Source organism: Littorina saxatilis, linkage group LG17, assembly GCF_037325665.1.
Source record: "Littorina saxatilis isolate snail1 linkage group LG17, US_GU_Lsax_2.0, whole genome shotgun sequence".
In the NCBI taxonomy this organism is placed as follows: domain Eukaryota; kingdom Metazoa; phylum Mollusca; class Gastropoda; order Littorinimorpha; family Littorinidae; genus Littorina; species Littorina saxatilis.
In genome coordinates this window covers 55,460,352-55,478,244 of record NC_090261.1, presented here as the reverse complement: position 1 = coordinate 55,478,244, position 17,893 = coordinate 55,460,352, and the positions used below count along the sequence as shown (strand labels likewise).

General features: G+C 41.5%; 2 protein-coding genes across 2 annotated transcripts in view; both read right to left on the bottom strand.

The window, feature by feature from the left end:
* Positions 1-10,348, bottom strand: part of LOC138951664 (rab3 GTPase-activating protein non-catalytic subunit-like) — a 44,845-nt gene extending 34,497 nt beyond the window's left edge. Inside the window, exons 1-11 of the mRNA XM_070323209.1 lie at positions 10,110-10,348; positions 9,320-9,523; positions 8,568-8,652; positions 8,131-8,178; positions 6,370-6,445; positions 5,878-5,979; positions 5,292-5,391; positions 4,915-5,016; positions 2,870-3,018; positions 795-874; positions 366-452 (exon numbers count right to left, since the gene is read on the bottom strand). Of these exons, the coding sequence (XP_070179310.1) occupies positions 366-452; positions 795-874; positions 2,870-3,018; positions 4,915-5,016; positions 5,292-5,391; positions 5,878-5,979; positions 6,370-6,445; positions 8,131-8,178; positions 8,568-8,652; positions 9,320-9,523; positions 10,110-10,233 (1,157 nt within the window). The 5' untranslated portion in view covers positions 10,234-10,348. The remainder of the gene's footprint in view (positions 1-365; positions 453-794; positions 875-2,869; positions 3,019-4,914; positions 5,017-5,291; positions 5,392-5,877; positions 5,980-6,369; positions 6,446-8,130; positions 8,179-8,567; positions 8,653-9,319; positions 9,524-10,109) is intronic.
* Positions 10,349-12,239: 1,891 nt separating this feature from the next.
* LOC138951660 (mediator of RNA polymerase II transcription subunit 29-like) lies at positions 12,240-17,844 on the bottom strand. The gene is made up of 4 exons (XM_070323204.1): positions 17,668-17,844; positions 16,619-16,680; positions 16,086-16,179; positions 12,240-12,764 (listed from the first exon to the last, which is right to left on the bottom strand). Exons 1-4 carry the CDS (start codon positions 17,812-17,814, stop codon positions 12,474-12,476), a joined length of 594 nt encoding a protein of 197 aa, XP_070179305.1. The 5' UTR covers positions 17,815-17,844; the 3' UTR covers positions 12,240-12,473.
* Positions 17,845-17,893: the final 49 nt, after the last annotated feature.

Below are 17,893 nucleotides of genomic sequence, written 5' to 3'. Positions count from 1 at the left end.
TTCCTTTGAGAAGCCGTAACAATTCAAAAGGGCTTAGAGATAAGCTCTAAATTGCTCAATCCTGAGCAGTGAGAATGGTTATTTCCCTTTGACCAACGGGGGTGTTTTTCCTATCGGAGGAATTTCTTGTTTTTTACCAAAATGTGATTGAGGCAGCAATTGTTCTACCAGACCGCACTATATCAATTATATACTGATCCATTTTAGTTCACCTGCTTTTTGTTGATTGATTGTTCACAAACAAGGATTCTGTTGTACTCTCAGCCAGCCGCCGAAATGTGAGTTTTATTTGCCCTCTGACAGCACATGGCCCAAAGAAGGAAAAACCAACGTTTAATAGATACATTGTATAACATGTCACTCACCTGAGAGGAAGAGGAGCAGCAGGCTCAATCTTTGGAGGTTTGTCCTTGGCCTCTTCTTTCAGTCTGCCTCCAAAACCCAGCCAGCCACTAAAAAAAAAGAAAAAAAGAATCAACAAATATTCAACATTGAATTGGCTGTATGATTTGCTGTGCAGGATACTATAAGTATAAGCACAAAAGGACATACACTCACTTAAACACACATGCATGCACGTAGATATGCACACACACACACACACACCACAAGTTCATCATGATATACATCTTTTACTGTCACGTATGACTTATATCTTGATTTTCTCTCTCTTCCCCTCCTCCCTCAAGGAACCAACTCTACCCCCCCCCCCCCCACCCCCCCCCCCCCCCCTACACACACACACAACTTTTTTCCAAACTCCCAAAAGTTTTCAAAATGAAGAAAAGACAAACCTGGCAGCTGAGAGGAGAGCAGATTTCAGCTTGTGTGCCATTGCCATTGCCACTTCTGACAGGATGGGCTGCATGGTTCCCTGAACAACAAAGACCACAAAGTTTACACGCATTTTATCACTGAAACAGTAATCAGCATTGCTAAAGAAAAAGCTAGGAAAGATTCAAAGAAGGAAGAAACTGAAGGATGAATGCAACTTGTAACATCAGCAGAATTATGGCTACCTGGCAAAACCACCAACTTTCACCAAGAAAGATGAAGGCATGAAAACATTATGTCTTCTTAGTATGTGCACATGTATTAATATGCAGGGGTGTACCTTAACTTTTTTTGCTACCGGCCAGGGGGGCCGGTAAGTCAAAAATTGAACCGGCCCCCCAAAATCCCAACCGGCCCCCAACCTGCCGGGATTTCTTACAACCGCCCCAGCGGCTCGTCGCGTGCTAACCACATACACAAAAGACGTACATTCATACTTATAATGCATACATGTGGATTTGCACTACTAATAACTACCACAAACACACACAAAACTTGATGACTAAAGTGCTATGTTTTAATATAATGATAATTAACCTTGTTTTTATAAAGAATTTAAAATAAAAGCCGCCACAAAGAAACAAGAAATCAAAACCACATTCACACCCTGTCACACAATCACACACTAAACCTCACTAAAAGTTACCCCTTTATGTACCCCCTACCACACAATTTACAAAGTAATTTACTATGGAACTCTACTTACCACATAAACACACACTACAAAAGAGTAAATCAGCATTTTTTTTAATTTAAATTATGTTTTTTGTTGTGTAAAACCAAGTATAAAAAGCTGACTACAAAAAAAAATTCTAAGTTGCTTTCTTGTTTTGTTTCTTTTTCTTTATGTCTGTGTTATTGATATTACTGTTAGATCAAGCAGAAGTATAAAAGTTGCATACCAGCCAAATTTACCACAGCTTAAGTCATAAATAATCAAAAGCATTATATTTCATTTCTATTTCCTAATGAAAACAAACAGATGTTCAGATTTCCTGATCCTAGAATTGTTCACAGGTGATCTTTATGCTTTTGATTCAGCAGAGTTGCATCCCTTGTCCTATTGTTGAAGGTCTGTCTTTTCTTCTTTATCACATATAGTGGATCGGGTTTTTTTTTTTTTACTTCCTTAGTTGAAGGGAAATAATTGACAGCAGTAGTACTGTCACTACTTGTACTAAGTTGGTCAGCAAAGCTGGTGTTAACATATTTTGGAAAATGGTCTCAATGAGTATCCCTGCAGTCAATGACATAATTATACATTTCCCAGAAACTGGATCAGTGGTACATAGCAGGCACATCAAAGGAAAAATACAGAGGGCTAGGGGGAATATGTTTGCTCTGGATGGGCGGTCAGATCAAAGGCAGATGCATTGTAAAAGCTGGTTGGCCTTGAGACCTGGGTCAATGACCGGTACTTGCAATCTGAACACAGCTGCCTGTCGAGACACTGACCTTCTTACTCGGGGTCAATGACCGAGTTTTTATCTGAGAGGAAACTGTTTTACAACATGTGAAAGTCTCTGAAGGATTGGTGAGCGCAGGATAAGATATAAGAGAGGGGGTGAAGTGAATAGCGCAAAGAGGGGGGACGAAGGGGGGGTTTAACTATTTTGACTGCTGATGCAATCGCCAGCGGCTCGTGGCACTGGAGGGGTGATGACACGGTCAAGTGAGGCGGAGGGGGGTAGCTGTCTAGCCAATGTGTCTGGCCTTGATTGGTGGTAGTCCTGAGTCCTTCTGAAAGTGGGGGAAGGGGGGGGGGATGAGTGGGCAGTAGAGAAGTGACAGATTTTGAAATCGCCCGCAGTGATATTTGTTCGCCGGCCGTTCCGATTGACTACGTTGCCTACTGAACAACTTTGTGCTTCAGCGAAATTTGAACTCGCCAGGCGGGCGATTTTAGAGGAATTTCGAACCCGCCCGACGCGATTTGAAGTCGCCGGGGGCGAGCGGGCGAGCGCCAAAACTCACCCCTGAATATGTCTTCTCAATATTTTACCAACACCCATAAGCCTATGGTTTCACACCTCACCTCAATAGCATAGAAGAAGCCGACATAAGGCCCAGTACCAGAGGTGAGGTAGATGGAAGCAGCAGGGGGGTTGGTCCTAGGGGTGGCAGTGAAACCTCCCTGCATGGAAGCATTCTTCAACTGGTCGAAGGCGTTAGGACATGTCACGCCTGAAAAGACATTTATGAAGCTTATATGAAATGTATGGAGAAACGTTGTCAATGGCCTTTGCTCCACGGGGGGCAAAGGGCCTAAGTGAGTAAGTATGTGTTGACTTCTAAAGCCGCAGAATGGTGAATACCTAGTGAACAAACATGGCAAATATTGTGACATCACTAGTAAGGGAGATAAAATAAATCTGTGTGATGTTAAGAGTGCACATCCAAAACTAGTGTATAAACTTAATCATACATACACAGTAGTAGGGTGAATGCGTGTGTGTGAAAGAGCAAATAACAAGTCGCGTAAGGCGAAAATACAATATTTAGTCAAGTAGCTGTCGAACTCACAGAATGAAACTGAACGCAATGCCATTTTTCAGCAAGACCGTATACTTGTAGCATCGTCAGTCCACCGCTCATGGCAAAGGCAGTGAAATTGACAAGAAGAGCGGGGTAGTAGTTGCGCTAAGAAGGATAGCAAGCTTTTCTGTACCTCTCTTCGTTTTAACTTTCTGAGCGTTTTTTTAATCCAAACATATCATATCTATATGTTTTTGGAATCAGGAACCGACAAGGAATAAGATGAAAGTGTTTTTAAATTGATTTCGACAATTTAATTTTGATAATAATTTTTATATATTTAATTTTCAGAGCTTGTTTTTAATCCGAATATAACATATTTATATGTTTTTGGAATCAGCAAATGATGGAAAATAAGATAAACGTAAATTTGGATCGTTTTATAAATTTTTATTTTTTTTTACAATTTTCAGATTTTTAATGACCAAAGTCATTAATTAATTTTTAAGCCACCAAGCTGAAATGCAATACCGAAGTCCGGGCTTCGTCGAAGATTACTTGACCAAAATTTCAACCAATTTGGTTGAAAAATGAGGGCGTGACAGTGCCGCCTCAACTTTCACGAAAAGCCGGATATGACGTCATCAAAGACATTTATCAAAAAAATGAAAACAAGAAGAGCAAACGCTCGATCGAGTCACTTTCGCAGTTCTGAATATTATATGAGGCATCAGATGGACAGGAAGAAATTGCTATTCACAACACAATGAGTCACGTTCACATAAAATTTGAGCCCGGTCACTTTTATAGTTTCCGAGAAAAGCCCAACGTTAAGTTGTGTGTTGCCGAACAGAAAAGGCTAGTTATCTCCCTTGTTTTTCTGATAACGTTCGTAAAAGGCTACAGATGTAAATACTTTGATGTAAAGAATAATCCTACAAAGTTTCAATCACATCCGATGAACTTTGTCAAAGATATAAAATGTCTAATTTTTCCTTTGACGCTGACCTGTGACCTTGACAAAGGTCAAAGGTCAACGAAACCATCGTTAAAGTGTAGAGGTCATTGGAGGTCACGACTAAACAAAATATGAGCCCGATCGCTTTGATAGTTTCCGAGAAAAGTCCAACGTTAAGGTGGTGTCTACGGCCGGCCGGCCGGACAGACTAACACTAACCGATTACATAGAGTCACTTTTTCTCAAGTGACTCAAAAACGTTCGGGGATTTCATACCCAGGAACTCTCATGTCAAATTTCATAAAGATCGGTCCAGTAGTTTAGTCTGAATCGCTCTACACACACACACACACAGACAGACAGACAGACACACACACACACACACACACACGCACATACACCACGACCCTCGTTTCGATTCCCCCTCGATGTTAAAATATTTAGTCAAAACTTGACTAAATATAAAAAGAATCAAATCAACATACTTCATAACTCTGTTACATGCACACATCAAATGTGAACATGAGGGTCAATTCCACATTATTAATGGTAGGTACCTTGAATCTGAATCACATAACCCTCTTGCGGAGTCTATAAATCTCAGCCTGGAGCCCCAATCTCAAGAAATGGAATCAAACAATACTGACCACAGCTGACCAGATCATTGATGCGGTCCTGGTCATTCAAAGTCCACTTCTTGTAGGCTAGCGGTGGCGGCTGGACATAGCTCTCACTACCACTGGCAGTAGCTGCAACCACAGGAGTTAAAATAAAAACAATCCTCATAAAATTCTCAAATGATTTTCTGTACTTCTGTTGTTGTGTGTGTGTTTCCTTATCAATCCCCTTCCACTGGCAGTAAGACATTCAGGTCTTAAAAAGGATGGAAGTCTAAAAATGGGGGTAAAAATACAGAGGTTACCAACAGAAAATCTGAAAAAGTAGGGTCTTAAAAGGGGGGAGGGGGGTCTTAATTTTGGGGGGAGGGGAGGGAGGAGTGTCCTTTCTGTAACAGAAGACTGACCTCTTGCCACCTGGTTCCTGCATGCTCTGAGGGACTGGATGAGACTGAAGCCGTCAATAGACACCACCGCTTTTTTGTACAGGATGATCAGCTCCTCATGCTGCACACACATACATATTGTTCCTTTCAACTAGAACACAGAAATTAAATCTGAATCGGGCACACAGCTAAGCTCAAACAACAAATGTGTCATGCCAAATACAGAATGATTTTCATATATGATTACCCCCCCCCCCCCCCCCCCCCCCCCCCCCACCCCTTTCTTTTTTTCAATTTCGTTCTTCATAAAAGTCTATGAATTTATTGTGTTCTACCACATTTCATGAAACTATTGTGTTCTGCGTTTTATGAAACATGCTGATAAAGTTACACTTTAAACAAAAAATCCATTTGATTTGAGTAGAGAATGACCAACCGATCAAAACACACACGCACGCACACACTCACACTCTCTCTCTTTCCTTGTCTCTTTCTGCGACATTCATCTCTGTTTTGTTCTTAATCTTATCCTCACTGCTCCTCCTTGAGTACTAGACAAAAATATGTTCTAAAATAATTGCAAGTGGGAAACTATTTAGTTCAAAACCTTTTCAGCCATGCCAATGAAGCGAGGTGGTTCATAGGTTCGACACTTCAGTTTTTGCACCGCTTCCAGATGCAGAAGCTGAGACAGCAAGAGAACTCCTGTCTGTATGGACAAGACAAAATAAACATGCATGATCAAATGTCAAGTATCCTATGTAGCAGATCTACTGATACATTATAGGATAGTGTAGAAATAAAACAAAAATGTGGCAAATTTATGCAACATAGTAAACAAAACATGCCGAGATTCACACACCCTTTTACCTCAATAACAACAACCTACAAATACTGCCTGCATAATATTTTTCCTTGATGTTATCAGAAGAACTTCTCAACAGAGTAACAGCACTTAACTTCTTCGTATCAACAGCAAATTCCTCTCTGAATGTGAAACAATGTATTTTAAGATAAAACATCTCTGAGTTACCAACAGCTGAAGCTGAAACGAAATAAGAATTTTATATAAAATGCTGCAGAAATGTTTGCTGTGTACCTCTGTGTACATTCTGACATAGCCAGAGCTGAAACCGACAACAACACAGGTCCAGTCTGGAGCTCCTTGTGTACTCCTGCAACATAAGATTGGACGGTACTTATTAATTTATAACAAACATACAGTGGAACACCCATTTTAAGATCTACAATAATCTGAGACAACAAGGTCTTAAAAAGGAGGGAGTCTTAAAATAGAGGTAAATTTACAGAGGTAATGAACAGAAAATCTGAGATAACCCGGTCTGAAAAAGGAGAGACCCTTAAAATGGAGGTAAATTTACAGAGGTAATGAACAGAAAATCTGAGATAACCCGGTCTGAAAAAGGAGAGACCCTTAAAATGGAGGTAAATTTACAGAGGTAATGAACAGAAAATCTGAGATAACAGGGTCTTAAAAAGGAGGGAGTCTTAAAATAGAGGTAAATTTACAGAGGTAATGAACAGAAAATCTGAGACAACAAGGTCTTAAAGGGGGGGTAGTCTTTGTTTGTTTGTTTGTTTGTTTGTTTGTATGTTTGTTCGTTCATGGGCTGAGACTCCCACGGCTTTTACGTGTATGACCGTTTTTACCCCGCCATTTAGGCAGCCATACGCCGCTTTCGGAGGAAGCATGCTGGGTATTTTCGTGTTTCTATAACCCACCGAACTCTGACATGGATTACAGGATCTTTTTCGTGCGCGCTTGGTCTTGTGTTGCAGGGGTGTTCGGACACCGAGGAGAGTCTGCACACAAAGTTGACTCTGAGAAATAAATCTCTCGCCGAACGTGGGGACGAACTCACGCTGACAGCGGCCAACTGGATACAAATCCAGCGCGCTACCGACTGAGGTACATCCCCGCCCCCAGGGGGGTCGTCTTAAATTGGTGGGTCTTAAAAGAGGGATTCCACTGTACTATATAAGAGATATATCACTCACTTAAGCCCAAAGGTTCAGACGAGTTCGAGACAGCATTGTTTGTTTGTTTATTTGCTTAACGCCCAGCCGACCACGAAGGGCCATATCAGGGCGGTGCTGCTTTGATATATTATAACGTGCGCCACACATAAGACAGAAGTCGCAGCACAGGCTTCGTGTCTCACCCAGTCACATTATTCTGACACCGGACCAACCAGTCCCAGCACTAACCCCATAATGCCAGACGCCAGGCGGAGCAACCACTAGATTGCCAATTTTAAAGTCTTAGGTATGACCCGGCCGGGGTTCGAACCCACGACCTCCCGATCACGGGGCGGACGCCTTACCACTAGGCCAACCATGCCGGTAGACAGCATTGTGCTCCTTTAAATTGTGTTCCTTAGTCATATGTTGATGATTTCATGTTCTGTTCAGTATAGTAAGCCCCAATAGAAAGTGAGCAACTTCTCTTTTACAGTATGCCTGTTTCTTCTCATATGGTGGACAGTCTGCTGGGCAAACTAAAGTGTACTAATTTGTGGTGGCTTTTTTTAAAAACTATTTTTCTGTTTCAAATTTTCCTGTATCTATGCTTCAGTGCTTGCCCTTCGAAACTATGCCTTGCTTGCAGAAGCCAGGCAGCGATTAATCATTTACAACACTGCACTAGGTTCTGAAATAAATATCACAATGCAAACCCCTGGTTTCTTTTCTCACTTTGCAATTTACAATACAAAGGAATCCACAAATAACTCAAAGTTACTATTGCGAGCACTGCATACTATAAACTCCCCAATCCCTGTGCAAAAACAGATTCCCTGTCAAAACAAAAGTGACGTGCAAAAACTGGTAGAAAACAAACCTTTTCTGCGATGCCAAAGGCAGACAAATGATGTCCGTTATATGTTCTCTGTAATCAAAGAAAGAAAAACCACAATGGCACGGTGGTAGAATAATGCAATGTTTCATGATTCAGACCATAGTCATGCCTCCTCATTGTCAGATTAAGGATGAGTTATAAATTCTCTGTAAATGTACTATAGTAAAAACTTACAGACGAATTGGTCAAAGAAAAATATTACATAATGTTTCAGTTTACACTCTTACATTTTACACTGCACAAAGCAAATCGTTAACCATCTTCTGAAGAAAAAATAGTGATTTATCACTGTGTAAAATCGAAATAATGGTACAGTAACAATACAAAACTTGGAAGTTAAATTACTTATTAAATCCAAACCACCTTAAAAAAAAAAGGATACAGTATTTGATCATACTCAAACACTCCAACAAACTTACCCTTCTTCCTGTTTGATGCTGCCCTGCCACACAGATGTCAAACGAGTATCGATTTCCTCGCCTTTATTCTGTGGATCCCATTTTTCTACAAAAAAGCAAAGCATAGATAATTCATGGAAAACAGAACTTTACTGTGAACTTTGTTTGAGACCCCCATTTCTCAGCTGCACGAATGGCGAGATACAGCGAGTGAAGCTAAAAAGTAGCGTTTTTTATTACCATCACAGTTAGGAAGGCTAGGATTTGGCAAGAGTTATAATGAGCATCCCTCTGGAGGAGCTTGAAATGCAAGAAAACATGGCGGCTACACAGCTGCCAATCCCACTGGCTGTTCCATGACGACTGCAGATAACTCTTTCTGAATTAACCAATCATGTCTAATATTTGAGTGGCTAGCACAAAATTGCTTAATAAACACTACACCCTTGTTTACTGGCCAAGTAGGCACAAGCATTTTCGTGCCTGTACATTGGACGTCAGCCAACATGCGAGAAAGAAAAAAAGCATGACAATGTTTTAATAACTTAGTGCAAAACAACTGCAATGTCAATCCCCCAAGAGAAATTCAATTTTAAGCACTGGCTACAGATCAAAAATCCTTCTAAAATTATTCTTCTCTCAGTCTCACTCACACTCACAGCAATCTAAACAATTTCATTAGCGACATCCTGGTTATTATGATCTGACTTAATGATTAACCCTACACTCTTCAAACCATATATCAATTATTCCGAACATTGCTAATCACTCACGTGTTAACACACAGATGCGATCCTCATTAGCGACAGCAATGATGTCATTGTTAGGTGAGAGTGACACAATGCTCCCCTGTAACCACTTGTGGGTTTCGTCGCCGTTTGATTCAACACTGGGCTGTGCTCCTTCTGGCAGGCTCACAGTTGCACCTTGGTTCTCCTCCTCGCTCCATCCCCAGTCCTCTTCCCAGCCTTCTGCATCTGGATCACAATGGAGAATTCAAATTTGTACAAAGATGCTTGACAATGACAAGGCAGGAGATCACACACACAGAATCATAAAATAGTCAATAAAGAGAATTCCAATTTGTGCAAAGATCGCATGCTTGAACAGGCATTTGAGTTCATGGAATTGTAAATGAGGCAAAAAGAAAGGCCCCCCCCCTGAAAACTTTTTGGGAAAAACAATGCAAAATTGTGCAATCTGGGAATGTCAAGAACAATCTATGGAGCTTTGAAAGGTGTACCTATATGCACGTATCCCAGTGTACAGAGAATTTAAATGATTGTGATGAGGGGGCATTCATCTACTGTCTCGCTTCTGTGGGTAAGCGTTCAATCCTACACACATTGATGTGAAAACTTTATTAGTGTGTCTGATGATTATGTCTGTTAACAACCCTGTGTGTGCGTATGTGTCAGTGTGTGTGTGTGTGTGTGCGCGCGCGCGTGTGTTTGTCTACTCGATGTCTTCTTGCTATTTATACTTATACAAATCTGAAATTCGGATCTCTTTAGGCGTCCCTCAAACTCCCAAAACATTGTTATCCCAGTCCATTCAAATTACCTGCATCAGGCGTTTGCTGTCCTCCAACAGGTTGGGGAGAATTATCCTTCAGGTTCGGAAACAAAAATCTCCTGACCGTGGCTGCATCCTGAAATCTCGACAATACAGACAACTGGCAAGACATATTGATGCCTTGATTGTGATTTAAAGTCCCCAGCAGGGAAAATGTTTACGTGCATCCAGTCTCAAACAACTCAACACGACAGCCATGATAGGTGACGTCACCGGATGTGTACGTCTGCTCCGGAAGTAGCTTGCACTTTCGATTCTCTCTTGAAATGACTTGAAATTTTGATGGCATGCAATATTTCACATGATGTGTGTGTGTGTGTGTGTGTGTGTTTGTGTGTGAAGAAAGAGAAAGAGGAAGGTGGTGTTTGATGGAAATTTTGTTCAAATAACCTTTGACTCAGCCTGGACTATGCATTTCAGCTTTGAACCTTCAAAGATTTATTAATGAATTGTTCATCAAAAATCGAAACATTCTAATCAAAATTTAACTTTCAGTAATTGATTTAAAATTTGATTGCATTGTATTCTTTATCATTTGTTAAATAAGGTGCTATGCTCGCCTGCTTCTCGGAGAGGAGCATGACCTATCTTGGTCTTCAGCTAACCATGCAAGCTGTACTTCTTGACTTGTAGTCTTGGTGATGAATGATCCTGAGTTTTCAGTGTTGATCTTTTGGCTTCAGAACAACAGATTGACTAGAGGTTTTGATATGGTTTCACATGACTTCCTTTGTTAATTTAATGGGAAGTCATCACTATACATTTAAGTTATACTGAACTCGATGATTACCCGCTTCGCCGGGTACCGGCTCTGCCGGGTGTACGCCGGCTTTGCCGGCGCACGAAGGAAAGGAGATAAACGCGCAAAACACTGGAGACCTTCTAAAAATAGTAACGTGCAGTGACCTTCTAAAAATAGTCACGTAGTAACGGGAATATGGATTGACGCCACACGGAGCAAGGGAGATAATCGCGGCTGAAAACACTGGAGAATATAAGGAAGAGTTACTGGTAGTAGATCCCGACAACAAAAAAACAAAACAAAACAAAAATTGGTTCAGCGCGCACAGCGCTGTGCGCTGAGAGCACGTGTTGAAATATCTCATCGATGAGGTTGTGTCCGGGGTGTAGCTGAATACGGTGTCCAAATTTGAAAAAGATCCACCGAGAACTTTGGCCGTGCATCGCGAAGAGACAGACAGACACTAGTCGTATATATATATATAGATATTACCGAGTCTATCAGACTTTGGTGTTTACTGAAGTAAGATCACACACACACACACACACAAACACGTACAAGCACAAACAATTCTGAATAAAAAGGAAACACAAACAATTCACTTTGAAGTGATTTTTTAATTGGAGCACACACACACACACACATACACACAGCGACATGCATGTACACACACTCTCTCTCTCTCTCCCCTCACACACACATGCAATCATACCCACATACGACGGGCGCAGTGGCGTGGTGGTATGACGTCGCCCTCCTAATCGGGAGGTCGTGAGTTCGAATCCCGGTCGCCGCTGCCGCCTGGAGTGGAGATTTTTCCAATCTCCCAGGTCAATTTATGTGCAGACCTGCTAGTGACTTAACTCCCTTCGTGTGTACACGCAAGCACAAGATCAAGTGCGCACGGAAAAGAACCTGTAATCCATGTCAGAGTTCGGTGGGTTACAGAAACACGAACATACCCAGCATGCCTCCCCCGAAATCGGCGTATGCTGCCTGAATGGCGGGGTAAAAACGGTCATACACGTAAAAATGCACTGGTGCTAAAAACATGAGTGAACGTGGGAGTCTAAGCCCATGAACGAAGAAGAAGAAGAAGATACCCACATACACGCACAAACCAAATGCTCACAGACTCCACCTTTTGTTTTGCTCTAGTATCCATGTAAACATGAAATGTTCAGTGAAAATGTTGTGGAGCCCCCAACACCACAGAATGATCATCACTCATCTTTGGTTCAGATCTTTGTTTTCATCTGGCAACTGCCTGCCAGAACACTCATCAAACTTGAAGAATTCAAGCATCTGAATCTGACACAGCCACAGATACACATGTACATCTGCAACCTCTCTAACCCTGGCGCCTCCCATCCACCCTTCACCACCCCAGGTAAACCTCAATCTTGCTGTGGCTGGTGTGTTGGTGTGTGTTGCTGTTGCAGTTGTTGTTGTGGCGGGGATGGTTGATGCTGGGATTTCTCCATCAGCTTTGTGGACCCTCAATCTTGCTGTGGCTGCAGTGTAGGTGTGTGTTGCTGTTGCAGTTGTTGTTGTGGCAGGGATGGTGGTGGTGGTTGATGCTGGGATTTCTCCATCAGCTTTGTGGACCCTCAATCTTGCTGTGGCTGCTGTGTAGGTGTGTGTTGCTGCTGCAGTTGTTGTTGTGGGGGTGGCGGTGGAGGTTGAGGCTGGGATTTCTCCATCAGCTTTGTGGCGGACTCATGGAGGAGGTCGTGGATCTCCTTGGCGTAGTTGATCTGCTGTCGCATGGTGGTGAGGTACTGGGCATAGGACTGACCCTCCTGCTGGGGGACGTTGGGGTCGGGCTTGGAGATCATGACCGTCAGTGGCGTGTTCTTCATGCTGTCTACTGCCTGGTGGTGCAGCTCCAGGGCTAGCCGCTAAATGGAGGAATACATAAATAGGAATGTATATTATGCTATATATATCATACTATTATATTAGGAATATATATTATGCTCTTTCACAGAAGAAGAAAAAACGTTATCCTACATACGTGAGAGAGACACCCGTGAGATAATAATCGTTCAAATCACACATGTGTATATCATGTAAATGAGGTCATGTCAAGCAAGTCTGGCAAGGACCTGTTTTTCCACTGCTTATGATGCCAAAGTCACCGAGACAAACGTCATTATAGAAACAAAAATTGCGCTCGCTAATTACCCTCGATGAATCTTTAGAACTAACACGTCACGCCACACTTTCAGAGTGACGTTTCTTTGCTTTGATGTAATAGATTGCACGAGGCTTTAGAAGAGATCGAGGTTCCATACACGTAAGTACGGTATGTAGGATAAACAGAATACTACATGGCTTGCTGCTTCGTACCAGATTTACACTCGTTGCTTTTTCAAATAGTGAACAGCTCGCTTTCGCTCGCAGTTCAATATTTAAAAAAACAACTCGTGTAAATCTGGTACGACACAGCAAGCCATGTAGTATTCTCTATTTATTACACTGAGTGGGATAATTTGCAATGCAATATATTTAACCGGGGGCCGGGTAGCTCAGTTGGTAGAGCACTGGACTTGTGATCAGAAGGTCGCAGGTTTGAATTCGGGCCGGGACAGACACGGGTCAACTTTATGTGCAGACCAAGAGACGGAAGCCATGTCCCACCCCCGTGTCACCACAATGGCACGTAAAAGATCTTGGTCATTGTGCCATAAGTACAGGTGGCTGAATACACCAAAACACGCAGACACCTGGGTAGCGCGACTCCGTTGCTGCTAGCTTTCCACTGGGAGGAAGCGACCTGAATTTCCCAGCGATGGGGCAATAAAATAATGAAAATGAAAAGAAAATGAAAACTCTCGTGCTAGTTGCTACATGCAGGAAATGATGACTTTGTTTGCCTGATACTTTCACATTGACAGTGCTGTACATGCGGTCTTCATGCTGTGCACCAACTAAAAGTGATAGCGAAGCTCCAAATTGATATGCTACATAAGGCAGGGGTGTTGCCACAAGTTCATACCTATAGGACAAAATCTGAGCTCTTCGGCATCAATAGGACACTTGACTGCTTTCAGACATTTTAATAGGACATAATTTTGTGCAAAACACAAAATCATGTGCACACACACACATCAGTATATGCACCAACATTATGTGCGTATATTGTTTTATTACTTTTGTTTCAAACAGGACACACACAAAAGAAACAAACTAAAAAGCAACCAAAAACTTCAGCACTCTTACTTTGATTGGCACACAAACTGCATGATTTCCTGACAGAGCTTTTTCTTGACATATTCGACAAAACAGTTTGCCTATATAGATGGTCTCTTTGCTGTCAAATTCTAACCAACTAGTACTAAACAGGGTCAGCCATGAATAGTTAATCTTATTAAAAAAACTGTCAAGTCTCGAAAATTTACTTTCCGTGATTGTGGAAGTTTCAGCGGCGAGACTGTCATTGGTACTGTCATTTTCCAGAATGATGCTATTGCTAGCCGTGTTTTCCCATGTTCTTGGCCCTAATGTAGCACACGATGCCGTTGAAACGCCAAACGTGTTCAACTTTTGTTGTTCTTTGACAGGCTTTAGTTTTTTTCAGTGGCATAATTCAGTGCCATGCGCATCATCTCAAACCGAAAGCAAATTAAAGCAGGGAGTTGTCTCCCGTACTCCTAACTTTAGTGTGCTTTAGACGGGTGTACCCAAACGGCTCATACCGCAAACGGTTAGGAAAAAGCAAGATATGCACTGTACAATTTCAGTGCACCTGTACGCAAGAGCGCTTGGTCGCTTTTTGAAGATTTCTATCATGAAATGAAAATTATCAATTAACGAGCTGTCCGAAGGAATGGATTTCTTATCGGACAATGACCGCGCTCAGTTGAAAACGATAGGACATCTGACCGCCATGCGGCTATGTGAATCGGACATTTGAGCCTTTTAATCGGTCTATGTCCGATGCCTAACAACATCCCTGGTAAAACAATTAACAATGAGAAATATTACACAGATTAACTATGTATAGTCCTGATGCTTTTGTGTTGCATTGTGCTTTTTGGCATGGCTCTACTTCTGAAGTCAGACAGGAAGGGTATAAACAATAATGCTCAACAGAACATTTTATCCTGGTGAGCAAGTATTCTTCACACTATTCACAGGCTGGAGTCTCAATTCTGAAGCCAGAGGAAGCTTAAAATTAAAGTGAGGTTTAAAACAGGTTATTTCAAAACACGCTTGGGGGTCTGGGTAGCTCAGGTGGTAGAGCACTGAACTTGTGATCCTAGGGTCGCAGGTTCGAATCCGGGCAGGGACAGACACAGGTCAACTTTGTGTGAAAACCCAGAGACCGTATCCATGTCCACCCCCCCCCCCCCCCCCCCATGTGTCACCATAGTGGCACGTTAAAGACCTCGGTCATACTGCCAAAAGTGCAGATGGCTGATACCACCTAAACACTCTTACACATGTGCATCTCATCTAAAGTTGGGGTAAAACCCAGGAACATGCCCCTATTGGCTTTGCCATGAAGGCGTAAAACTTGAATTTCTCTCTAAAACACACTTATGATGACTGAAGTTATGTCCATAAAATTCTAATCTGTTACTCCTGGCAGGAACCTCTCGTTTGAAGCAAGTTTCAGAATCAGAACTGTACAACTCACAAATGATGTAGTTATGGGAACAAAACAATATCTTCATCAGTAAATAAAATAAAGAAATAAAGCTGATCAACAATTTAAATGTGTCTCCAGGAATATGTTTTGTTTTAATCTTGTGTCGTTACTATTTAGTTCTGCCTCGTTATTAGCCATTGAGTATAACTGTTTTATCATCATTGCTTTGTTGTTGTTCTTTGGCCATTTACGTTGAATAACTTATTACACATCGACATTGATAGTTTTATTCTTCTTCTTTTTCGTCGTTCGCTAGATAGTTATATTATAAGAACCTTTTCTAATTTCTATTAACTCGATGTTCTTTAACTATATTTATACATAAATGCATATTGTAAAGCAGTATGCATTGTTAGAGGATCTTCTAGTAGCAGTGTTTAAATGTCGAAGCTGCTTTTCCCAGTTTTACCTAAGAGACCGACTGTATATTGTGTTATTGTATTTGTCAGACTTGATTGTACCAAGTCCCTGCACATGTTGTAATGCGCTTAGAGCCAAATATTTTTGTTTTTTGTAAGGGATAGGCGCAATATAAATACACTTTATTATTATTATTAACACTTACCAAGCTAACTTCTATCTGATCACAAATGCCACAGAAGTCTTCCAGACGCTTCTCGAATTTTTCACACCGCTCACGTTGCTGGCTATCAGGCATACTGCAAAAACAAGTATTCAGGATAAACATTGAGGCATGAAGACATGGAATATGAGATGTAACACACACCAGCAAGAAAGAAAAATATATTTGGAAGATTTCAACAACAAAAAATGGAGGTACAATAAGAAAACGATGAACAGTGAAAATGATGACTTATTTATTATTACATGCTTTCAGAAAACTGTATCAGAAAGAGAGAGAGAGAGAAAGAGAGAGAGAGAGAGAGAGAGAGAGAGAGAGAGAGAGAGAGAGAGAGAGAGAGGGGGGGGGGAGTGAGAGAGAGAAAGAGAGGGAGAGAGAAATAGAGATAGAGAGAAAGAAATAGAGATATAGGGATAGAAATAGAGACGGAGAGAGATGGACTTTCACAAATGTGCAACTTGATCAACAACAGGGCAGTATTCCAGAAAAGATACCACTATGAAGGTTATAGTTACCTTCCACTGTCGTGACGTGCAGCATTAATTTTGAATACCTGGCCTGCGTCTCTAAATAGACTCTGCAAGAAAATTCAAAATTCTGTCAGAACATTGTGTGGTTTTCACAGGATGGTTAAACTTCAGAAAGAAGTAAATGGATCACAAAACACAAAGGTATGGGAAAAAAATGCTACAGATAATTGTTTGTGAGAAGACGGTCTAAAAAAGAAATCTGTCACCTGGTTTTCTACAATGCACGTTAATTTTTAGTATGTTAACTCTCTGACAAGACAATGGAGTTGGGTACAATTATCTTCATTTGGAAAATAATGGTTTATTACTCTCATTTTGGCATGTTAGATATCTTACATAATATGCTTAATAACTGAGGTCTGTAATTTGTGTACTTCACTGTTCAGTGGCGATTCGTGAGTGTCCTATGGAGGTTTGGCAGGCAATTAATGACCCATGCCTCAGCCGTTCAGACAAAAGAAGAAGTTGCCACGTGTGCTAACAGAGCCCTGAACATGTTTTTGGACAGCACGTCTGACAGTTATCCGCTGCTGTTTTGCCCTCCAGGGGCGTATGCATAAATAGCAGCGTAAAATTAAGATATTACAATGATATATTGCAGCCGGACTAATAATATCTATTTTATTTTTATGATGGTCTGTAACCGAAAAAGTCTAATGCCAGGGTAATTTAGATTAACAGACGAAAGAGTGGCTGTTTAGCTTTGTATGATGAAGGCGTTGGGTGTTTTTTCTTCTCAGAATTAGCCCTCTGAAATTGGAATTGGCCTCACACTGTGGGAAGAGTGAACATTTTGAGATTCGTTCAAAGTGACGACGTACCTCGCACGGAGCTTATCCTGGAGATTGCCGGTATGCGATGCTGCAAGAAGAAAACTAAAGGCTTCTAGATGACCCTGAGCATGAGACACGTATAATTTTATAATCTTGTCAGATTTCTTCTTCTTCGTCTATTGACTCAAGTTTTAGATTGTTTGGACTACTCAGCGGGCAACTTCTGTGGAAGAATCCGCCATGCTTTCGAATGATACTTACCACCAAAGACTCCTTCAAGCGTGGAAGGAGGATTTTAAACCTAGACACTGGGTCTAAGTCCCCCTGCTGTGCCTGCTGAGGTTGTTGTTGCCCTCCAGAGGCTTGCTGTTGAGGATTTGGCATTTGTTGCTGCATTGCAGACGCCATTTTGTATGCTGGTCACGCAAAAATGTGCAATAATTGCGTGGTTCTTTGTAAATACAGGGATAGGACATATCAAGAATGC